Consider the following 21,075-nt stretch of genomic DNA (forward strand, 5'->3'; position numbering starts at 1 on the left):
TGTGTACAGGAGTTGGGATGTCATGTTGCTGCTGTACGGAACATTGGTTAGGCCACTGTTGGAATATTGCGTGCAATTCTGTCTCCTTCCTATTGGAAAGATGTTGTGAAACTTGAAAGGGTTCAGAAAAGATTTACAAGGATGTTGCCAGGGTTGGAGGATCTGAGCTACAGGGAGAGGCTGAACAGGCTGGGGCTGTTTTCACTGGAGTGTCGGAGGCTGAGGGGTGACATTATAGACCAGATTGGACCGAAGGGTCTGTTTCCATGCTGTACATCTCTATGACACTATGACTTATTACACCACCCTTTTGCAATTCACATTGGAGAGCACATAGATCCCTCTTTACTTCAGTATTCTGCAGCCTCTCTCTCTATTCAATAACATCCTGTTTTTCTGTTCTTCCTGCCTAATTGGATAAAATCACATTTTCCCACATTAGACTTCATCTGCAAAATTTTAGCCAATCATTTAACCCTTGTACTCTTTATGTTCACTTTCCGACTCAATTATCTATCATTGTGTCATCAGCAAAATTTAGCTTGCGAGCCAGAGGCTCCAGGTTCAATTCACACTCTGGGTCTCAATGGACAAGGAAGATATGTTTGTAAAGTGGCCAAAAAAAATGAGAATTAGCTTGTAAACCCTTCCATCACACACAAACGACAGGCCATAACAATTGGAAAGATTGCTTATCGGCCTTTTGATGAAAGAAATTGTAACCTCTACAATTACTACTTATCCATCTAGCTGCAACATGCAAGTAAAAGTGTGTTAATGTTTCAGGTCCAGTAGCCCTTCTTCAGAACTGGATCCAAAATGTTAATTCTGTTTTTTCTCCACAGATGGTGCCAGAGCTGCTGAGATTTTCCTGCAATTTCTGTTTTTGTTTCTGATTTTGGACATCCACAGTTCTTTGGATTTTTAAAAATTTAAGTGTGTTTGCCAGAACAACTTGGACTTCTTAGTGATTGGGGAGTAGTTGGCTGGTATTCTGGATCCAATCGCATACTGTTCAATACGAGATCTGGCTGAGATGAATTGGATACTTGCATCATTATGTCATCCAGGGTGGTGGGTCGTGCTGTGGGACAAATTTACCTTTGAGCAGACAGCATTTAAATATAGAAGCCCTACAGTGTGGAAGCAGGCCATTCGGCCCATCAAGTCCACACCATAGAGCATCCCATCCTATCATTGTAACCATAAATTGCCCGGGGCTGATTCACCTAACCTACGCATGTTTGAATTGTGGGAGGAAATCCACGCAGACACGGGGAGAAATCTGCAAAATACACACAGACAACCACTTGAGGTTGTAACTGAACCTGGGTCACTGAGCCAAGGGACTGCTTTGCATTAACTTTGACCACTCCCCCAGCACGGGAGACCCATACAAAGATGGCCGCCACGGCCACTCTTCACCGATAGACCGCATGCGTAATGTAAGCCACACCTACTGTCGCGCATTCGCTACCGTCGGTTAGTTTTCCTTCCGGTCGAAGACGCCTGCAGTCGGAGAGCGAGTGCTCAATCTATGACATGAAGATTTAACTGCTATATCTGGAAGTGCGGACAGCGAGAAATCTGCTGCGATGGATATACCGGTTCCTCCTGAAGGTGAATGTTGGAATATACCACTTTGGAACAGAACTTAGGCTGAGAAAGTGTTTTTTTTTAAATTGTACTGGAACATACAGGCCCTTTCGTTGCGCCGCTTTGGCCCGGTCTGGTCCCTTGTCCGCTCGGAGCATGCGTGTCCGCCCGTCTCGGTTCTGCGCCTGCGTGGTATTTCCCTCGGCGGCAGTTGTGCATGCGCAGACTGAGTTCTGCTGAAGTGGGGGTTGGGGTTCCAGGCTGTTAAATAGCTTCTCAGTGGAGGTGGGAAAGTAGGTATGGGGAGCTTAGGGCTTGTCACCTGGCCTGAGAATCGAACATAAGATCACCGTCAGCTTCAGAATAATTCTTTGGGAACATTTGTCAAACGTAAACTCCTTCTCCCCCCTCAAATGTGAGTCATAGAGACATACAGCATTCGGTCCAACTCCTCCATGCCGACCAGATATCCTAAATTAATCTAGTCATATTTGCAAGCATTTGGCCCATATCCCTCGAAGTCTTTGTTATTCATTTACCCACCTAGATACCTTTTAAATGTAGTTGCACCAGCCTCCATCACTTTCTGTGGCAGCTCATTCCAAATACATCATCCTTTGCATGAAAACGTTGCCCCTTAGGTACCTTTTAAATCTTTCCCTTCTCATTCTAAACCTATGCCCTCTAATTCTGGACTCGCCCCACCTCAGGGAAATGACATTGTTTATTTACTCTCTCCATGCCCCTTATGATTTAATTAAGGTCATCCCTCATCATCTGATGCTCCAGGGAAAATAGCCCCAGCCTGTTCAGCTTCTCACTATAGCTCAAACCCTCCAACCCTGGCAACATTCTTGAAAATCTTTTCTGAACTCTTTCAAGGATCATTTCACAGCTTTCCAGATTGATCAGCTCACAGTCCGATAAAATAATATCTTCTAATTTTAGTTTTGTTTTTCCTCAAGCAAAGTTTTCCTTGCCTCAGTGTTCATCTGCAATCATTTATGTTTTGTACTTTACAAAATATGTCCCTCCTTCAAGAATATAAAGATGTAGAAGACTTGAAACTCTGCCTTATTTCTTTAGTTTCAATCTAAATTTCACTGATACATATGTTACTATCATTTGCAAAAATATCATTCCCACTGAAACTTAACCTATAATGTTAAAAATTTCACAACACCGGTTTATAGTCCAACAGATTAATTTGAAAGTACAAGCTTTCAAAGCACTGCTCCTTCTGGTAGCTACCAACACCTCCACATCATGGTTAACCTATGATGTTGCACCAGAAAGTATTAATAATGTTTAGGTTTCCCAGTTAGTAGTACAGGGAGTCTTTAATGGATGGGGAAAATTTGCTTTACAGTAACCAAACTGGTCAAGAGGGATGATTGGATGGCATAGGTTACCTGTTGACAAAAGGTATTCTTTGTTCAAAGAGTCATCGCAGTGTCAAGTATCATTACAGAGTGGAACATGAAACAAAAAATCATGTGTTGCTTTAAAAGATTAGGCTTTTCAAATAGGGTGTCTGCCAGACTAAGTGGCACTATTCAGAGTGCTGTGAAATGCTGGCAGATTGAATTTGATGGAGTAAAGTAGGAAGACTTTCTACTTTGGTAGGAAGAATCAATAGGCAAGATATTATTTCCAAAAACAATGCATGCAGCAAGGAAGTATCTAAATATTTGTGTTCACGAAATACAAAATGTTAATATGCAGATGCAGCAAATGGAATGTTTACCTTTAGTGGGATTGAATATTAACAGCAGAAAATCCTTGTTGCAACTGTACAGGTGTAGGTGAGGCAGGAGTAACGTGCAGTTTAGGGTGCTATATTTAAAAATGGATATACTGGTATTAGAGACAGTGCTAAGAAGATTCAGTAGGCTGATTCCTGGGATGAGGGCATTGACTTATAATGAACAACTAAACAGGTAAGGCCTTTATTCATTAGAATTTAGAAGAATGAGAAGTAATCTTATTGAAATGTACAAGATTCTGAAGGGACTTGACAGCATAGATATTTAAAAGATGTTTTCAGTCATGCTAGGCACCATAATAACAACACAGAATGTTGATTTAAAACTGAGGCACATAGGAATTCTCCCAAAAGGTCATGAATGTTGAAATTCTCTACCTCGGTTGTGAAGGTTAGATCATTGAAAGGGTTTAAAGAGATGGGCAGATTTTTGAAAATTCAAGGTGTTGAGGACTATGGGAGCGGGCATGAAAGCAGATTCGAGGCTTGGTGTAGATCATCTATGATCTTGCTTAATGGCAAAGCAGGCTTGATGGACTGAATAGCCTACTGCTCCTATTTCACATGGGCTTATGTTACCTTCGTTGATGGAAAATTACTATTGCCATATCTCTATAAGACTGACTGTTTTGAAAGTTATTCATTGTTCATAAAACATATTGGATATCCTAAGCGGACTAGCATGTACATAGAAACAAACTGCTGTAGATACTGGAAATATTAAACACACCAAGCAACATATGTGGAGAGAAAGCAAAGCTTTTCAAGTTAAAGACCTTTCATCAGAATTTAACTCTGTTAATCTGATCTGTTGGTTGAATGGGGAAGGTAGATTAGGGCACAGAACTCATTACAAACAACACAAGCCTAACATCTTAAATTGACTGCAATCGTGAGAGATTCCATGTATTCAGAGTTGAAGTTTTTCAAATGAGAGGGCTCCAAGTTTCTATGGCATTGTTCAGAGACTTCTATGTCCGAGAGGGAAGTCTGTCTGTCTATCTATCAATCCTGTTTGGCAAAGCTGTGCTACTCTTACTATACTATAATGTACTCAAGGTTCTTTTTTTCATAGATTTTTTAAATCGAAAATTTAACATTTTTACAAGTTTACAAAAATAAAAATAAACACAAGTATAAACATTGATATACAATTATATCTTAAATAAATAAATAATAACCAAAATTTAACTAAAATAATACCGAGGGGAAAAAAAACAACCCAACTAACTACTAATCTAACCTACAACTAACTAGAGTGTATAATTAAGTCTCTTACATTATTCAAATAAGAGAAAAAAAATGACGGATAACACACAGAATTGGGTAGTAAGATACATGCTCGGAATGTATTAACATCAAATGTAACAAAACCCGTATTCATGCGGGATTCCTCTCCCAAGGGGCCCCGGACCAGCCAGGTTCGCCATCTTAATTAAGTAAAAGCCCTTGGTAGGATGGCTGAAATATCTGTATTTATGAATTCAAGAAGGGCTGCCATATTTTATGGAATAATTTGGTCTTTCAGTGCACCATATTTGTAAGGAAATCAAGGGGAATACATTCCATAATTAATCTGTTCTGTAGTTTTTTTTTTGTTGGTCTGAACGTAGCCCGGAGTCCATGCGGGGTCAGTCGGTTCCAAGGACATGCAGATCCTTGGCCGCCTCCATCGCCAGACCATGGGAACACAGCGCCTGGAGGAACAGTGCCTCATCTTCCACCTAGGAACCCTCCAACCACAAGGGATGAATGCAGATTTCTCCAGCTTCCTCATTTCCCCTCCCCCCACCTTATCTCAGTCCCAAACCTCGGACTCAGCACCGCCTTCTTGACCTGCAATCTTCTTCCTGACCTCTCCGCCCCCCCCCCCGCCCCACCCCACCCCCTCTCCGGCCTAACACCCTCACCTTAACCTCCTTCCACCTATCGCATTCCCAAAGTCCCTCCTCCCTATCTTTTATCTTAGCCAGTTTCGCACACCCTCCTCATTCCTGAAGAAGGGCTTATGCCCGAAACGTTGATTCTCCTGCTTCTTGGATGCTGCCTGACCTGCTACGCTTTTCCAGCAACACATTTTTCAGCATAATTAATCTGGGCCAGTTTGAAAGAGCAGGGGTGCCCTCAGCCACCCAGTTTACCAAAATATTTTTCCTTGCACAGTATGAGAGAATAGAAAATAATCTCTTCCCATGCATATCCAGAGAGGGGAAGTTCAAAACACCTAAAAGAAGAGATACAGGTTCCACTCTAATTTCCGTTCCTAACATTTCTGTCGGAGCACTTGCTACTTTAGTCCAATATCTACGGATCTTATGACAGGTCCATATGCAATGTACAAGAGTGTCTACTTCTCTTTTACATTTGGGACACATTGGAGATGCTCCTGCCTTAAATTTTGCCAATCGATCCAGTGCTATATGGGTCCTATGAAGTATCTTCAGCTGGATAGCCTGAGTTCTATTGCAGATGGTGATTCTTCTGGCGTTTTCCCAAATGTCATTCCACGTTTCTATAGAGATTTCTAGTCCCAAATCCTGATCCCATGTTTTCAGCAGATTGTCCATATCTCCCGATACTTCATCATGTAATAAATGGTAAATAGTACTGACGGACGATACCCCATTGGCCATAGCACTCTACATTCTCTATCTGATTTATAAAGACTATCTAATAACGTAGTCGTCTTCTGTATGTAATCTCGAATTTGGAAGTATCTAAAGAGGTCTCCACTAGGTAATCCGAATTTCTGACGCAGCTGTTCGAGACATCAGGACCCCTTTAAATAGATCCCCTAAACAAGAGATGTCACTTTCAAACTCTGGAGATCTAGGGGTATCTGTAAACCCCGGTTGAAATCCCCATGCTCCCACTATCGGAGCATGGGGGAAGTTTTGTGTGAGTTGCCCTCATTTTGCCACATTATATTCAAAGCTTTAATTGTGTTTAGTATTATAGGATCAAGGATAACCCCAAGGCCTTTTATGCGTATGTGAGAAACATGAGAATGACGAGAACGAGGGTAGGTCCGATCAAGGACAGTAGTGGAGACTGTGTATTGAGTCAGAAGAGATAGGAGAGATCTTGAATGAGTACTTTTCTTCAGTATTTGCAAATGAGAGGGACTGTATTGTTGAAGAGGAGAGTATGAAACGGACTGGTAAGCTAGAGGAGATACTTGTTAGGAAGGAAGATGTGTTGGGCATTTTGAAAAACTTGAGGATCGACAAGTCTCCCGGGCCTGACGGGATATATCCCAGGATTATGTGGGAAGCAAGATCTTTTCTTTTGGCAATGATCTTTTTGTCTTCACTGTCAATGAGGGTGGTACCAGGGGACTAGAGAGTGGCGAATGTTGTGCCCCTGTTCAAAAAAGGGAATAGGGATAACCCCGGGAATTACAGGCTAGTTAGTCTTACTTCGGTGGTAGGCAAAGTAATGGAAAGGGTACTGAGGGATAGGATTTATGAGTATCTGGAAAGACGCTGCTTGATTAGGGACAGCCAGCACGGAGTTGTGAGGGGTAGGTCTTGCCTTACAAGTCTTATTGAATTCTTTTGAAGAGGTGACCAAGGATGTGGATGAGGGTAGAGCAGTGGATGTAGTGTACATGGATTTTAGTAAGGCATTTGATAAAGTTCCCCATGGTAGGCTTATGTGGAAAGACAGGAGGCATGGGATAGTGGGAAATTTGGCCAGTTGGATAGAGAACTGGCTAACCGGTCGAAGTCAGAGTGGTGGTTGATGGTAAGTATTCAGCCTGGAGCTAGTTACGAGTGGAGTTCAGCAGAGATCAGTTCTGGCTCCTCTGCTGTTGTAATTTTTCTTAATGACTTGGAAGAGGGAGTCGAAGGGTGGGTCAGTAAATTTGCAGACGATACGAAGATAGGTGGAGTTGTGGATAGTGAGGAGGGCTGTTGTCAGCTGCAAAGGGACTTAGATATGATGCAGAGCTGGTCTGAGGAGTGGCAGATGGAATTCAACCCTGTCAACCATTAATCCACCAGCACCTATCTAGCCTTTTTTCTCAACTTACTATCAACAATCCCTTTGTTTACCTACCGTTTTCTCTCTGGCACCTCTGTCCACTCTCTCACATTCCTGCTCCCCACAAACATCAGTTGGAATTACATGTTTTCCTAGCTACTTCTAATTCTGAACTCAATGTTAACTCATTGATTCTCCTCAAGGATACTACTGGACCTGTTGAGTTTCAGTTTTTGTTCGTTTCAGCTGTTCTTTGTTTTATTAGATATAACTTACAGATCTGGCTAAGATAGCAGAATGGAGAGAAACGTTCTATTATCTACCTAAGATCAAAAATCCCATGATACTAAGCTATCATCCAGCAGGTTTATTTGAAATCACAGGTTTTCGGAGCAATGTTCCTTCGGAGACTTCACCTGATGAAGGAGCGTTGCTCTCTAAGCTTCTGATTTCAAATAAACCTGTTGGACTAAAACCTGGTGTTGTGAATTTTGACCTTGTCCACCCCAGTCCAATACTGGCATTTTCACATCACTATCTTTCACATCACATCAGCATAATGGGTAGCTTTAATTATTGTAGATCTAGCTGGATAAGCATGATATTATAAAAGTTTTCAAAAGGAACAAACCTCAAAAATTGCCCAAAGTGCCTCAGCCACATTTTGAATGGGAAGTTGGACTTTCAAGCATTGGCCTTTTTAGAATCAGCTAATTCTTCTACAAATACTGATGTTTGGTTAATAGATGAGCAGTTTGTATGGTCCAAACAAAATTTGAATGTAGGGTGAATTAAATAAAGATTCACATTTATCTAGAGCCTCCTTCAAGCTGTACAGGACATTGGTTAGGCCACGTTTGGAATGTTGCCTGCAGTTCTGGTCTCTTTCCTATCGGAAGGAAGTTGTGAAACTTGAAAGGGTTCAGAAAAGATTTACAAGGTTGTTTCCAGGGTTGGAGGGTCTGAGCTATAGCCAGAAGCTGAATAGCCTGGGGCTGTTTTCCCTGGAGCTTCAGAGGTTGAGGGGTGACCTCATAGAATTTATAAAATTATGAGGGGCTTGGATAGGATAAATAGACAAAGTCTTTTCCCTGGGGTGGGGAGTCCAGAACTAGAGGGTAGAGGTTTAGGGGAAAGATATAAAAGAGACCTAAGGGGCAACATTTGCACGCAGAGGGTGGTACGTGTATAGAATGAGCTGCCAGAGGAAGTGGTGGAGGCTAGTATAATTGCAACATATACAAGGCACCTGGATGGGTATATGAATAGAAAGGGGTTAGAGGGATCTGGGCCAAGTGTTGGAAATGGGACGAGATTAGGTTGGGATAGCTGGTTGGACAAAAGGGTCTGTTTCTGTGCAATACATCTCTCAATGGTTGTATGACTTCTCAACACTTCATAAATGTACCTGGTTCATATATTGTTGCTCTTTCTTTGTCACTGGGTCGAAATGCTGGAATTTTTAAAATTCATTTAAGGGATGAGGGCATCGCAGGGTAGTCCAGTAATCATTGCCTGTTCCTAATTGCCCAGAGAGAAGTTAGGAATTAAGACCCACATTACTGTGGATCTGGAGTCGTATGTCGGCCAGACTGGGTAAGGATGACCGTTTTCTGCCCTAAAGGACAAAATTGACCAGATGGATTTTACCTGACAATTGACAATGCATTCATGCCTTTCATTAGACTCTTAACTTCAGATTATTTTTATTCAATTCAAAATCCACCATCTGTTGTGGTAAGATTCAAACCTGTCTCCCCAGAACATTACTGACATCTCTGGAATTTAGTCCAGCAATAATACTACATACCATTGCCTCCCTGGTGAATTGCAAGGATGCCTATCCAAGAGAAATGCAACAGATGGTGTCAAGTCACCGGTATCACCTTGACGCAACTATGGATTGGCAACAAATGCTGGACTTTCAGCACTGGCCACAGCCTAAGAATTCTTTTTTTTTAAAAAAAAATTACTTATTTTGAGATGCATTGGTACTAGGTTCTTTTCCTGAAGTTTCACACGAGATGCAATTCACACACATCAACATCTGCAAACAGTTAAAGTTTATTAAAGCTTGTACAAGGTAGATGACCCCTTTGACCTTCTTCGTAGGCGTGCGAAGTCGAGTCAAAGAAGCTCTAAACAAAGAAAACACATCAACCGACCTGTAAAAAGGGGATAATGCTCACAGATACTCTGCCCTACTCTATTCTACTTTGTAGAATAGAATCCCTACAGTGTGGAAACCAGCCATTCGGCCCATTGAGCACACACCAACCCTCAAAAGAGAATCTCTCCCTGACTCACCCCCTGGTTTTTCCATGGCTAATACATCTACCCTGCACATCTTTGGGCTGTGGGAGTAAACTGGAGCACCCAGAGGAAACCCACTATAGACGGTTAGAATATGCAAGCACCACACAGTCATCTGAGACTGGAATTGAACCTGGCACTGTGAGACAGCAGTTCTAAGCACTGAGCCACCGCAGTTTGCCAGTCTACTCTGTTCCAGCCTACACCGCAGAACTGCAACGGTGGAGGCTAATTCTCCATCACCATTTTGAGTGTAATTGGGTATGGGTAGTAAAAGCTGGCTTCCTCAGTGACACCCCATCCAACTAGCAATGGCAACATTTCAACTAGCATTTTAAAAATATTTCTTTCCTGGTACGTGACTCATGAGAGATTAGTATGCATATACAGTAAATGATTTAGGAAAGCAAATGGAATTTTGGATTAATTGCAAAGGGGTTCAAACGTAAAGGGCTGGGACTATTGCATAGAGCATAGATGAGACCATGTTTAGCGTTCTGTGCACAGTTTTGGTTTCCTGTAACAAATCACATAACGTCATTGGAAACAGCTCAGAGAAGCTTCACTTTTCTGATTTCTGATAAATCTTGTGAAGAAAGATTATATTGAAAGATAAAGGTCAAGAGTCTGTCCCCTTCCCCAGAGAACAGTGGAGGCAATCTTTAAATATCTTTAAGGTAGAAGTTGATTGTCTCCATTGTTAGTCAAAAATCTAAGAGTATTGGGGGGGTAGATGGGGGACAAAAGGAGTTGAGGCCACAATCAGATCAGCGATAACCTGATCACATGGTGCACAGGTTAACAGTACTGATCTATTTCTGCTAGATTGTAAGATGTATGAAAATTTTTTTGTCAACAGAAGTATATATAATATATTATCTATATAATACCAAGTCTAGCATGATTTGGTTTAACCACAACATTTTCAATGGCAAAAAAAAGACACAGTCTGGATATTAATAATGTGTTTCTTGTTGCAGACCAGGAGTTGAGGAATGTCATCGACAAACTTGCGCAATTTGTGGCCCGGAATGGCCCCGAATTTGAGAAAATGACAATGGAGAAACAGAAAGAAAACCCCAAGTTCTCTTTTCTGTTTGGAGGCGAATACTACAATTATTACCAGTACAAACTGGCAATCGAGCAGCAATGTAAGTGTACAAACAACATTCAGATTTCAAAGATAATAAAGCTATAGAGTTACTAAGACAGAAGCCACGAACTCTCACTCGGTTATCTTAAGATTTACAGGTTCCTCCACTTAGATTTGATACTTAATTGAAAGTTTGGTGGGTTGCTTCCATTCCTCCTTTCCACACAGCACCTTACTGAGAATATATGCATGCATATATTGTCATTAATTTAATCTGTTTAAAAAGTGTAAAGGGGCAGCTTTTATTAAGTGAGAGATAAGAAAAAAAATCCTACTTAACATTAGCTGACAAATAATGCCAACATAGTGATATAATAAGGTCTAGCTTTTCAAGGTAATGAAAGAATCAGACGTGACATTGGGAAATTTAATTGTATGGCCAGTGTAATTATCATGTCCAAATTACAGACAATGGGCTCAATTAATGCTTGCAACCAATTCATGACAGTTATTTCCCAGGGTATGCAATTAACAAATTGCTTTATTTTTTAAACAGTTAGTAAGCAACAATTGTAGCATATTCTCTAATTTCTGTTTTGCAAAGTATTTAGGTTTGACCGCTGAGTTATCAGTGGCTTCAGGCGTACAGAGAAGTAATAAAACAGGATTAAAGGCATGAGATGTCTACTTCGTTAACTTTTGAACGTGTATTCTGAAGCAACAAGCTGGGATTCTTTTTCTCAAAGGAAAATTTTTTTAAATTAGGAAAGGTATAAAAGAGATTAAACAAACTCCATATTTCTCAGTGAAAAATTCTATTGGCTGAGATCAGGCAAGTCTAATAAGATGTATGCATAAAAGATTCAAACTGTTTGGGAAATGGACATTATTAGAAACTTACATTTATCTGATGCCTTTCACAAAGTGAAGATATCCTAATGAAGGTTTTTTGAAGTGTAGCTATTACTTAATTTAAGTAATATTTCTGTGGTTTTTAACAGCAAGATTCTATAATCAATAAAGAATAACTGAATTATCTGATTTTGGGTGTTGGAATGGAGCTTAAGTTGCTAATTGGAATAAATGATCTAATTTCATGTTGCACACTGTGTTCCATATTCTACTGTTTAAAATTGGCTGTACATCTAACATTCTTAAGGGAAATGCACCATGTAGGAAGAAATCTCCTCCATGTTAACACAGGATGGCAGTTAGAAGTTGGACTGCTGCTTAGAAGGCAGAGAAATTGAGGATTACGTGAACAAAGTTTGTGGACTTGTCTGGGATCTCTCAATCCTACATCTGTTAAGCTTCTAAATAAATTGCTCTTTCAAATGCTATAATTGGTCCTGGCATGTTGACATAGTAGATATTCTCTCTACTAAGAGAGAATCTAATCATCTCCTTGACATTAAATGACATAATCATTGCTGAATTCCACCAACATTCTGGAGTTACTATTATTGAACTGGACCACCTATTTACCTATTGTGGGAATTCAGCAGCAAGCAATTCAACCCTTGACTTCTCAAAGCTTGTCCATCATCCACAAGGCAATGGAATACTGTCTGCCTGCCTGGATGAGTACAGCTCTTAACAATAAAAAAGCCCTGACATCAGCCAAATCACAGGAGCCCAATTGTCTGGCACTCAATGCACCTCTTTAAATATTCACTCTCTCCATTCCTGATGCACTGTTGTAGCAGTTTGCATTGTCTCCAAGATGTATGCAGCAACTAACTAAGCTTCCTTCAGCAGCAGGACAGAAGACATGATGAAACAAATGAATGTTCAAACTGGTCTATCTTCTCCAATCAACGCAACTGTAGAACACAGCTTTCTGTACTGACTGGAACAAAGGGACTGTATATCTTGCGTAGCTCCGACAGATGCAGGTTTTGAAGATTTAGCTACACAAAAAGCAGCATTTCCATACCTGTGACCTCTACCATCTAAGAAAGCAAGTGTAGTAGATACATGAGAACACCACATAGGCAAGATCCCCATCAAATCCCACACCATACTGATTGAAACTATATTGCTATACCTTCATTGTCACTGTTCTAAATCCTGGAATGTCTTTCCTGATAGCACTGCGAGTATCTACGCCAAATAGACTGCAGTGATTCAAGAAGGCAGCTCACCACCATCATTTTCAGGACAATCAAAAGTGGGCAATAATTGCTAGCCTAGCTAGTGATGCCCACATCTCTTGAATGAATGAAACAAATTCCATGCTTTTTTTCAAAAGTTTCTATCTTAATCAGAGAGTTTGAGATTAGATTAGATTACTTACAGTGTGGAAACAGGCCCTTCGTCCCAACAAGTCCACACCGACGGGCTGAAGCAAAACCCACCCATACCCCTACATTCACACGTACCTAACACTACGGACAATTTAGCATGGCCAATTCACCTGACCCGCACATCTTTGGACTGTGGGAGGAAACCGGAGCACCCGGAGGAAACCCACGCAGACATGGGGAGAACGTGCAAACTCCACACAGTCAGTCACCTGAGTCGAGAATTGAACTCGGGTCTCTGGCGCTGTGAGGCAGCAGTGCTAACCACTGTGCCACCGTGCCGCCCGGTGAAGTTGTTGGTTTAAACTTCACTGCAAAACTGCAGCATATTCATAATCTCGGCTGACATCAGCACAGTGTTGTGGGCACTGCATCATTAAGATCTTGCAGTTCAGAGAAGATTTTAAAGCAGTTTTCTAATGTCTCAGATGTATGATCAAAGCTTCAAACCAAGACAGAGCGCTCTCCTCTGGTTAACTAACATTTGTCATTCAACTAATTCCACTAGAAACCACTAAATAATTGATCTCCTTTTAGAGAAACGTGCAAATTAATGTTATGCATGGGGCGAATGCATTTGTTAATTGTTATTGCAAAGCTCTTGTCAATTTCTTCCTCCCCATTGGCTTCATATCTGTGAAGCATATTTGGAGTTATTTGAAAAGGTGGTGTTAAGATATGATCTATAACTTGCACCATTTTTCAATGTTGTGATAATTTAAAAAAAATGTTGGCATGTTGTATCATAGCCTGTACCTGGTGATCAAAGTTGATTTTGTTCTGTGCAGACTAACACATTTGCTTATTGCAGACAGTGATTCCCTATCCCTGACAAAACTACTTCAAGCACAATGCAACTCACCAGATTCCTTTAGCACTTTAGTGCAAAGTTCTAGATATTTGTTTGGTTCACCTGATCTCTTGGTCACTCTTAATGTCTAAAATTGTTTTAATGTGCCCAGAAACCTCTGACTAGATGACTTTGACACAACTGACTTCTGATCTTCACAGCTGACGGTCAAGATAAAATCCTGAACTGAACATGAGAAACTAATTTGATGGCATTGGTTTAAATCAATGCCCAAAAAAGTTTTGACGTGCAAATCCGAATACTATTCCCAAAGGTTAATATAATTGTTCCAAGGCAAAGCATGTGCTCAGCTTACAGTAACCAGGCAGGTTGTTTACTATATAACTTAATCATGATGCATTCAATGTTCGAACTAAAAGCAGAAACTCAAGTTTAGCAGAATCTGTGGTGAGAGAATAGATGTTTCAAATGTACTATGACTCAATTCTGTTTCTCTCCCCAAATGGCGCTACACTTGCGGAGTTTCTTCAGCAATTTGTTTTTATTTTCAGTACCAGGATCTTTGAAGCTAACATGATTTGATTAAATCATTATTCTCTGTGGTTTCCTTAAAATGTTAAGCCAGCAATGTAGCTCACTCGGATTAAACATAGTCAGGTAGCTGGCAAAACAAAATCCAGAAGTACAAAGGGGAAGATTAAGTAATTTATTTCAACCAATCTGTACACCGGATTCCACAAATAAAAATGGGATAGCCAGATCATCTCTGCCTTTAGTGTCATGTTTTCAGCGATAAATATTGGCCAGACCCCCTGATAAAGTCCCCTTCTCATCAAAAAATTACCATAGGACCTTTTATGTTACTTTATGTGAACTCAGAATATCCTGCCTTAGTGTACTGTGGTGTGATTGGACCACATCTGACACCTAACAACAGTGCTGTTAAGAGGGTGTGTGGCCCCAAAAGTAAGTTGTATAATTCTTATCCATTCATATATTTCTCTAACCATCTGAAACATGACACAGTTTGAACCAAATTAACCAAATAGCAACATGAAAAACTACTCAGAATTTGAGAAATACCATTGAGAAAATAGTGAATTGTAGAACAGGGTGTTCTTCCTGATATTGAAATATATGTTCCTGATAAGTAGAAGGTATATTTCCTGAGACAAAATTGCTCCTGTTCTTAAAGCAACGTTTTTTACTGTGTAATGCTGTGGTTTGGTGTGATGCTGAGTCATGTAGCTTAGAAATAATCTTTAATCTGCCTTTGCGAATCATTAAATCCATTAAATTTTTCATTTGCCCTGCATCTCTGGAGAATTGACAGGAAAACTCGAGCATCCTTGGGCTTATTAAAGGCGAGTTAATCAGATTGAGACTTAGTCAGATTTTCACTCCAGATTGGATGTCCGGCAAAATTCGTGTTCAGATAGGTATCTGTTGAGCTCAAGACTGAACAGCTGTGACCTTACTTAGAGAATGACTGCTTCCTGAGACATCCAGGGACCCTCACTGGCTTGGGATTTGGATCTCAGAATGGACTTTGGAAAAGATATATGACATAAAGAGATACTGACAGAATTCAGTCTGTTGTTCACTCTGTGATGAATAACATGAAGTGATGGATTTTTTTAAACATTTAACTTCTGTGTATTCTTTTTGCAGTGTTGTGTAATCCATCGGGGCAGGAAAGTGAACCTCCAGCTGCAGCCTCTGTGCCAGCTCCAATTCCAGCCCCAGTTCCACCCCCTGCCTCTACAGCTGTGCCAGTCCCAGCTTCTGCCCCAACCCTAACTCAGCCACCCACCCCTCCAGCTCCTGGCCAGCCACAGTTTGAGGAGCTGATTCAGCAGAGTGTATGGAACCTACAGCAGCAGGAACAGCATCTCCTCGTGCAAAGACAGGTCAGTCCCGATACCTGACAGTAATAAGACCAGGCCCCAGCAAAGATAACGTTACATTGTCCTGGCATTTTATAAACTCAGTTATGTATTTGAGTGTCTCACTTAGGATCTTGAGCGTTTGACTATGTCACCGAGTACCCCTCATTTGAAACAATCTGCAGTCTGCTTTGAGATAAATAATTCAATTTCCATTAATAGGAGGAATTCAGATAAAGGGTAGCGGAGATGCAAAATTCTGTTCCACTGAAGAGGCTCTTGATGCTGTTGTTGATCAAAATTTTCAAGATTGGCTGATAAATTTCAATAAGATTAAGGCATAGAAACAGAATTATGTTGCTTGTCCGATCAAATTGGTTCTATAAGTCAGAGATTATGGCTGATTGGATAAACCTTAACTCCATTTTCCTCTCCTTTCCCCATGACCCTTAATGCCCTTGTAGCCTTTCCCCATTTTAATAATATTCAGCTCTTCTATTTTTCCTACCAAAGTGAAAAAACTTGCATTATATTTCATCTGCTATGTTTTACCCACTTGATTAATCTGTAACATTCTAATTCCTTGTGCCACCCTCACCACTTGACCTTGGACATGCGTCTTCCACAAACTTAGCAATAGTGCGTTCACTTTCATTATCGAAGATATTAATAAATATTGTAAAGAATTGTAACCTCAGCAGTGACAACTGTGAAACTTAACTAATTAGAGGTTGCCATCTTGAAAATATCCCCTTTATCTCATCTTTCTTCTGTTACTTAGCCAATCCGCTATCCACACTAATATATTGTTACAACACAGCTGTGAACCCTTTGGTTAATTAAACCAAACACCCAGACAAGCTCACCTCGCCTTGTAATCTATTTAAATATGAGTGATTGACAACTCCCAAATTCCACTATTTAAGGAAAATAATATCAATTTATTTCTTGACTCTAAAAGTGAACATTAAACAATAACTACTCACAACTCTAAGCCTCTTTTTCTCTTAACCTCTTATTACCTGCCTCCAATTCTATTACAAGAAACTGTTCCAATAAAACACATACTAAAATTACATCAGTTAATTTCTAAACCATACAGCAGCTATCATCTTTCTTCTTCTGGCTGAAGATCTCCCAGGGTCATCATCTTTCTTTTACTATGAATATATTTCATATGAAAAGTTACCTTTGATAGTGTTTTCTAATTTCATAGCTCTTGAAGACAGTTGCTGTGTCTGATTTTCAAAATGTCTGCTTTTTTTATATCCCCAACATTGGATTGTCTCATTGGTTCAAGGTTGGCAAAAAACAATAAATTCAAACTCGTTTTCAAACTAGGTTTTAATATCCTGGGGCATATTTTAAACTGGTTAAATTTGAGTTGTCAAAACAGCGACCAACTCTGATATATATTTCACAGGCAAATGTTACATATTTTGAATTTTCCAATACATTCTGAGACTGCTCTTGAAAGGTCTCAGTGCAGAACAGCATTCACTTTCTCTTAAAGGTACAGTACATGCCTTCAACTTCATAACAATACTACCTGCTACACCATGTGTTCTTATCTTATTAAATAGCGTAACGTGTAATGCTTTACCAATCCAAACATATTATATTCACTGCTTACCCCTTTATCTATTCTGTTTTTATCTCTTCAAAGAATTGTAATACATTTGTCAGGCGTGATTTATCCTTTGTGAAGCCATGTTGATCCTCTTGATTATATATTTCTAGATGCTCTGCTGTTGTAACCTTTATAATAGACTCTCACAAAGTTTCAATAACAGTGTTAAACTAACTGACTTGTAGTTGAGTGTTTTGTCTCTTTCCCTTTTTTTAAGAAGGTACATACTAAATTGCCGGAGTGTTAGGTGCAGGGGTAAATGTAAGGTTGCTCTTCGAAGGGTCGGTGTGGACTTGTTGGGCTGAAGGGCCTGTTTCCACACTGTAGGGAATCTAAGAAATCTAAGATTGAAGGGTATCAAGAAATTCAGGCTAACAACAGCAATTTATACAGTAAACTTAAAAAAAAACTGTGGATGCTGGAAATCTGAAACAAAAGCAGAAATTTCTGGAGAAGCTCAACGGGGTATAGTGGCATCTGTGGAGAAGAAGAACAAGAGTTAATGTTGCATGGTGAATTTTGACCCTTCTTCAAAACTTCAGAACCAGTCTGAAGTTCTGCTGAGCTTCTCCAGCAGTTTCTGTTTTTTTGACCATATACAATGCCTTTCACATAGTAAAGCAGCCCAAAGTGTTTCTCAGAGCATTATCAAACCAAAGTCAGCAGAATCATGTTTTAAGGCATTATCTAACTGCATGATGAAACCTGACTTGAGGTTGAATGGTCTAATCCTGGTCCTTTGTACCAGACCACTTTGGCCCAGCCCATGGAATAACAGGACAGTACACAGTCAGAAGCAGGTTTGTCAAGGATTGGTACATCTCTCGCCAAATAAGAAAGGGAAAGTGGGAAGTAGTCTACTTGGACTTTTGCAAGGCTTTTGGTAAGATTCTGCATGGAAGACAGATTGCAAAGGTATTGGCTGAGTGACAGAAAGCAGAGTGTGATAGTTGAGGAGTGTTTTTATGACTGGATAAGCAAGGGAATACATGATGAATGATGAGACCTTGGGAAGCATTGACTATCTGAGAGAACTTGCTGTGCACGTGCATTGGTCCAAATAAAGTATCAGGGCAAGTGGATAAAGTGGCTGAGAAGGCATATGAAATACTAGCTTCTTTTAGTCAAGCCATAGAATTTAAGAGCAGGGAGGTTATTTTGAAACTGTATATAGCATTGGTAAAGACACAGTATTATAAAGAATAATACAGCACAGGAATAGGCTCTTTGGCCCACCAAGCTTGTGCTGACATATGGCACTTTTCTAAACTAAAAACCTTTCACCTCTGTGATTCTTATCCTTCTATTCCAGCTTATTCATGTATATGTCAAGCTACCTCTTAAACATTTGTCACCATAGTATCTGCTTCTACCACCCTCTGGCAGTGCATTCTAGGCACTTACACCCTCTGTCGAAACAACTTGCCTGTCACATTTCTTTTAAATGTTCCCCCTTTTCCTGTAGTAATTGACATTTCTACCCTGGGGAAAAAGACTCCATGCTATCCATCCTTCCCATAATTTTGTAACCTTCGATCAGGTCAGCTCCTCAGCCTTGACATTCAAATGAAAACAAACCAAGTTTATTCAATCTCTCCTCATGATTAATAATCTCCGTATCAGGCAACATTTTGGTAAACCTTTTCTGTACTCTCTCTCGAGAGCCTCCACATCCTTCTGGTAGTGTCGCAACCAATTTGCAATATTCCAAATGTGGCCTAAGTAAAGTTTTGTACAACTGCAATGTGACTTGCCAAGTTTTAAGCTCTCTGCACTGACTGAACAGGTGACCGTCTTATCCACTAATGTTGCCACTGTCAGTGAATATGGCCAAGTATGCCTCTGTATATTGATGTTTCTAAGGGTACTGCCATTTACTCTATACCTCCTTTCTGCAGTAGATCTTCCAAAATGCATCACCTTGCATTTTTCCAGATTAAATTCCATCTGCTTTTCCCTGCCCAACTCTCCAACCTATCTATATCCTGTTGTATCCTCTGGCAATCCTCCTCACTATCCATAGCTTCTCTAATCTTTGTGCCGGCCGCAAATTTAATAATCATATCACCTACATTTTCCTCGAATCATTTTTAAACATACACAGCAAGCAACGAGCCCCAGCACTGATCCCTGCGGAACCCCAAAAGTCACTGTTCTCCAGTCAGAAGAACACCCGTCTATTGCTACTGTCTTCTATGACCCAGCCAGTTCTGTAACCATCTTACCAGCTTGCCACAGATCCCATTTGACCTTCCTTCTGTATAAACTTGCCAAGAGGGACCTTGTCAAAGGCATCGCTAAAGTTCATGTTGACAGCATTCACTGCACTGCCCTCATCATCATCATTGTCACTTCCTCAAAAAAACTCAATCAAGTTTGTAAGACATGATCTCCCCCACACAAAGCCATGTTCCTATCACTATTAAGGCCATATTTTTCCAAATAGGAGTTAATCCTGTCCCTAAGAATCTTCTCCAATAATTTCCTTAAGACTAAAGTCAGGCTCACTGGCCTGTAATTTCCTGGATTATCCCTGTTGCCCTTCCTAAACAAAGGTGCAACATTGGCAATTCGCCAGTGCTTTGGGACCTCTCCTCTGACACAATAGGATACAACGATTCCTACAAAGCCACAGCAATTTCCCTCCTTAACTCTCTCAATATTCTGGGATAGATTCCATCGGGTCTTGGCATTTTGACTACCTTAATGCTTTCAAAACACCCACACCACCACCATTTTTTATATTGACATGCCCTAGAATGTCTAGATTCACGATCCACCTTGTCCTCCTTTGTGAATACCAATGTAAAATATTTGTTAAGGACCTTGCCCACTTACTCTGGCTCCAAGCATCAATTCCTTCATTTAGTGGATTTACCCACTTCTTAGTTACCCTCTTGCTCCTTATGCCTGAAAAAACGCATTGCGATCTTCCTTAATCTTGTCTGCCAACCATATTTCATAACCCCTTTTTAGCCTTCATAATTCCTTATTTAAGCTCTTTCCTGCTTTCTTTATATTCTTTGAGGGCTCTCTCTGACTTTAGAAAACTTTACATGTGCCCCCTTTTTCCTTTTTGACTAAACTCTCAATTTCTCTTGTCATCCGAGGTTTCTGAATTTTGCCTTCCTTATCCTTCATTTTCACAGAACGTGTTGATCCTGAACTCTAATAAACTGTCCTTTAAAAGATCCCCTCATGATTTGGATTTACCCTCCAAACAGCTGCCCCCAGTCTACATTCTAATGTTATGGTAGTTAGCGTTCCCCAATTTAATACTTTCACTTGAGGACTACTTTATCCTTATCCATAAGGTCACTGATCCTGAAATGCTACCCTACTGAAACTTTGATCATGTGGCTGGGATCATTCCCCAAAATCTGGTCTAGTGTGGCCCATTCCCATTGGGGTATTTAGATATTCTTCGAAAGGCACTCCTGGATGCACCTAACAAATTCGACACTTACGTGGACACAGATGGGCACACACACTTGCGTACACTCTATGGGAGTCCGAGTCAATATGTGAAGTTAAAATGTGAGTCTTCAGATCTGAAGTTGGGGAAAGTTAAAATCGTGCAACACAACAACCCTCTTAATTTCGCATTTTTCTATAGTCATTTTTCCTCAGTCATTTCACTAGCTGACCCTCTGCTCTAGATCACACCTCCTTGTCACTCTAGTGTAAATCC

General features: G+C 40.4%; 1 protein-coding gene across 2 annotated transcripts in view; it reads left to right on the forward strand.

The window, feature by feature from the left end:
• The first annotated feature begins 1,506 nt into the window (after nt 1-1,506).
• cherp (calcium homeostasis endoplasmic reticulum protein) overlaps nt 1,507-21,075 on the forward strand; it is a 68,985-nt gene continuing 49,416 nt past the window's right edge. For both annotated transcript variants that reach the window (XM_060846394.1, XM_060846395.1), the window contains exons 1-3: nt 1,507-1,620; nt 10,642-10,812; nt 15,540-15,778. In XM_060846394.1, coding sequence (XP_060702377.1) covers nt 1,596-1,620; nt 10,642-10,812; nt 15,540-15,778 — 435 coding nt within the window. In that variant the 5' untranslated portion in view covers nt 1,507-1,595. The remainder of the gene's footprint in view (nt 1,621-10,641; nt 10,813-15,539; nt 15,779-21,075) is intronic.

Source organism: Hemiscyllium ocellatum, chromosome 28 (genome assembly GCF_020745735.1).
Source record: "Hemiscyllium ocellatum isolate sHemOce1 chromosome 28, sHemOce1.pat.X.cur, whole genome shotgun sequence".
Classification (NCBI taxonomy): domain Eukaryota; kingdom Metazoa; phylum Chordata; class Chondrichthyes; order Orectolobiformes; family Hemiscylliidae; genus Hemiscyllium; species Hemiscyllium ocellatum.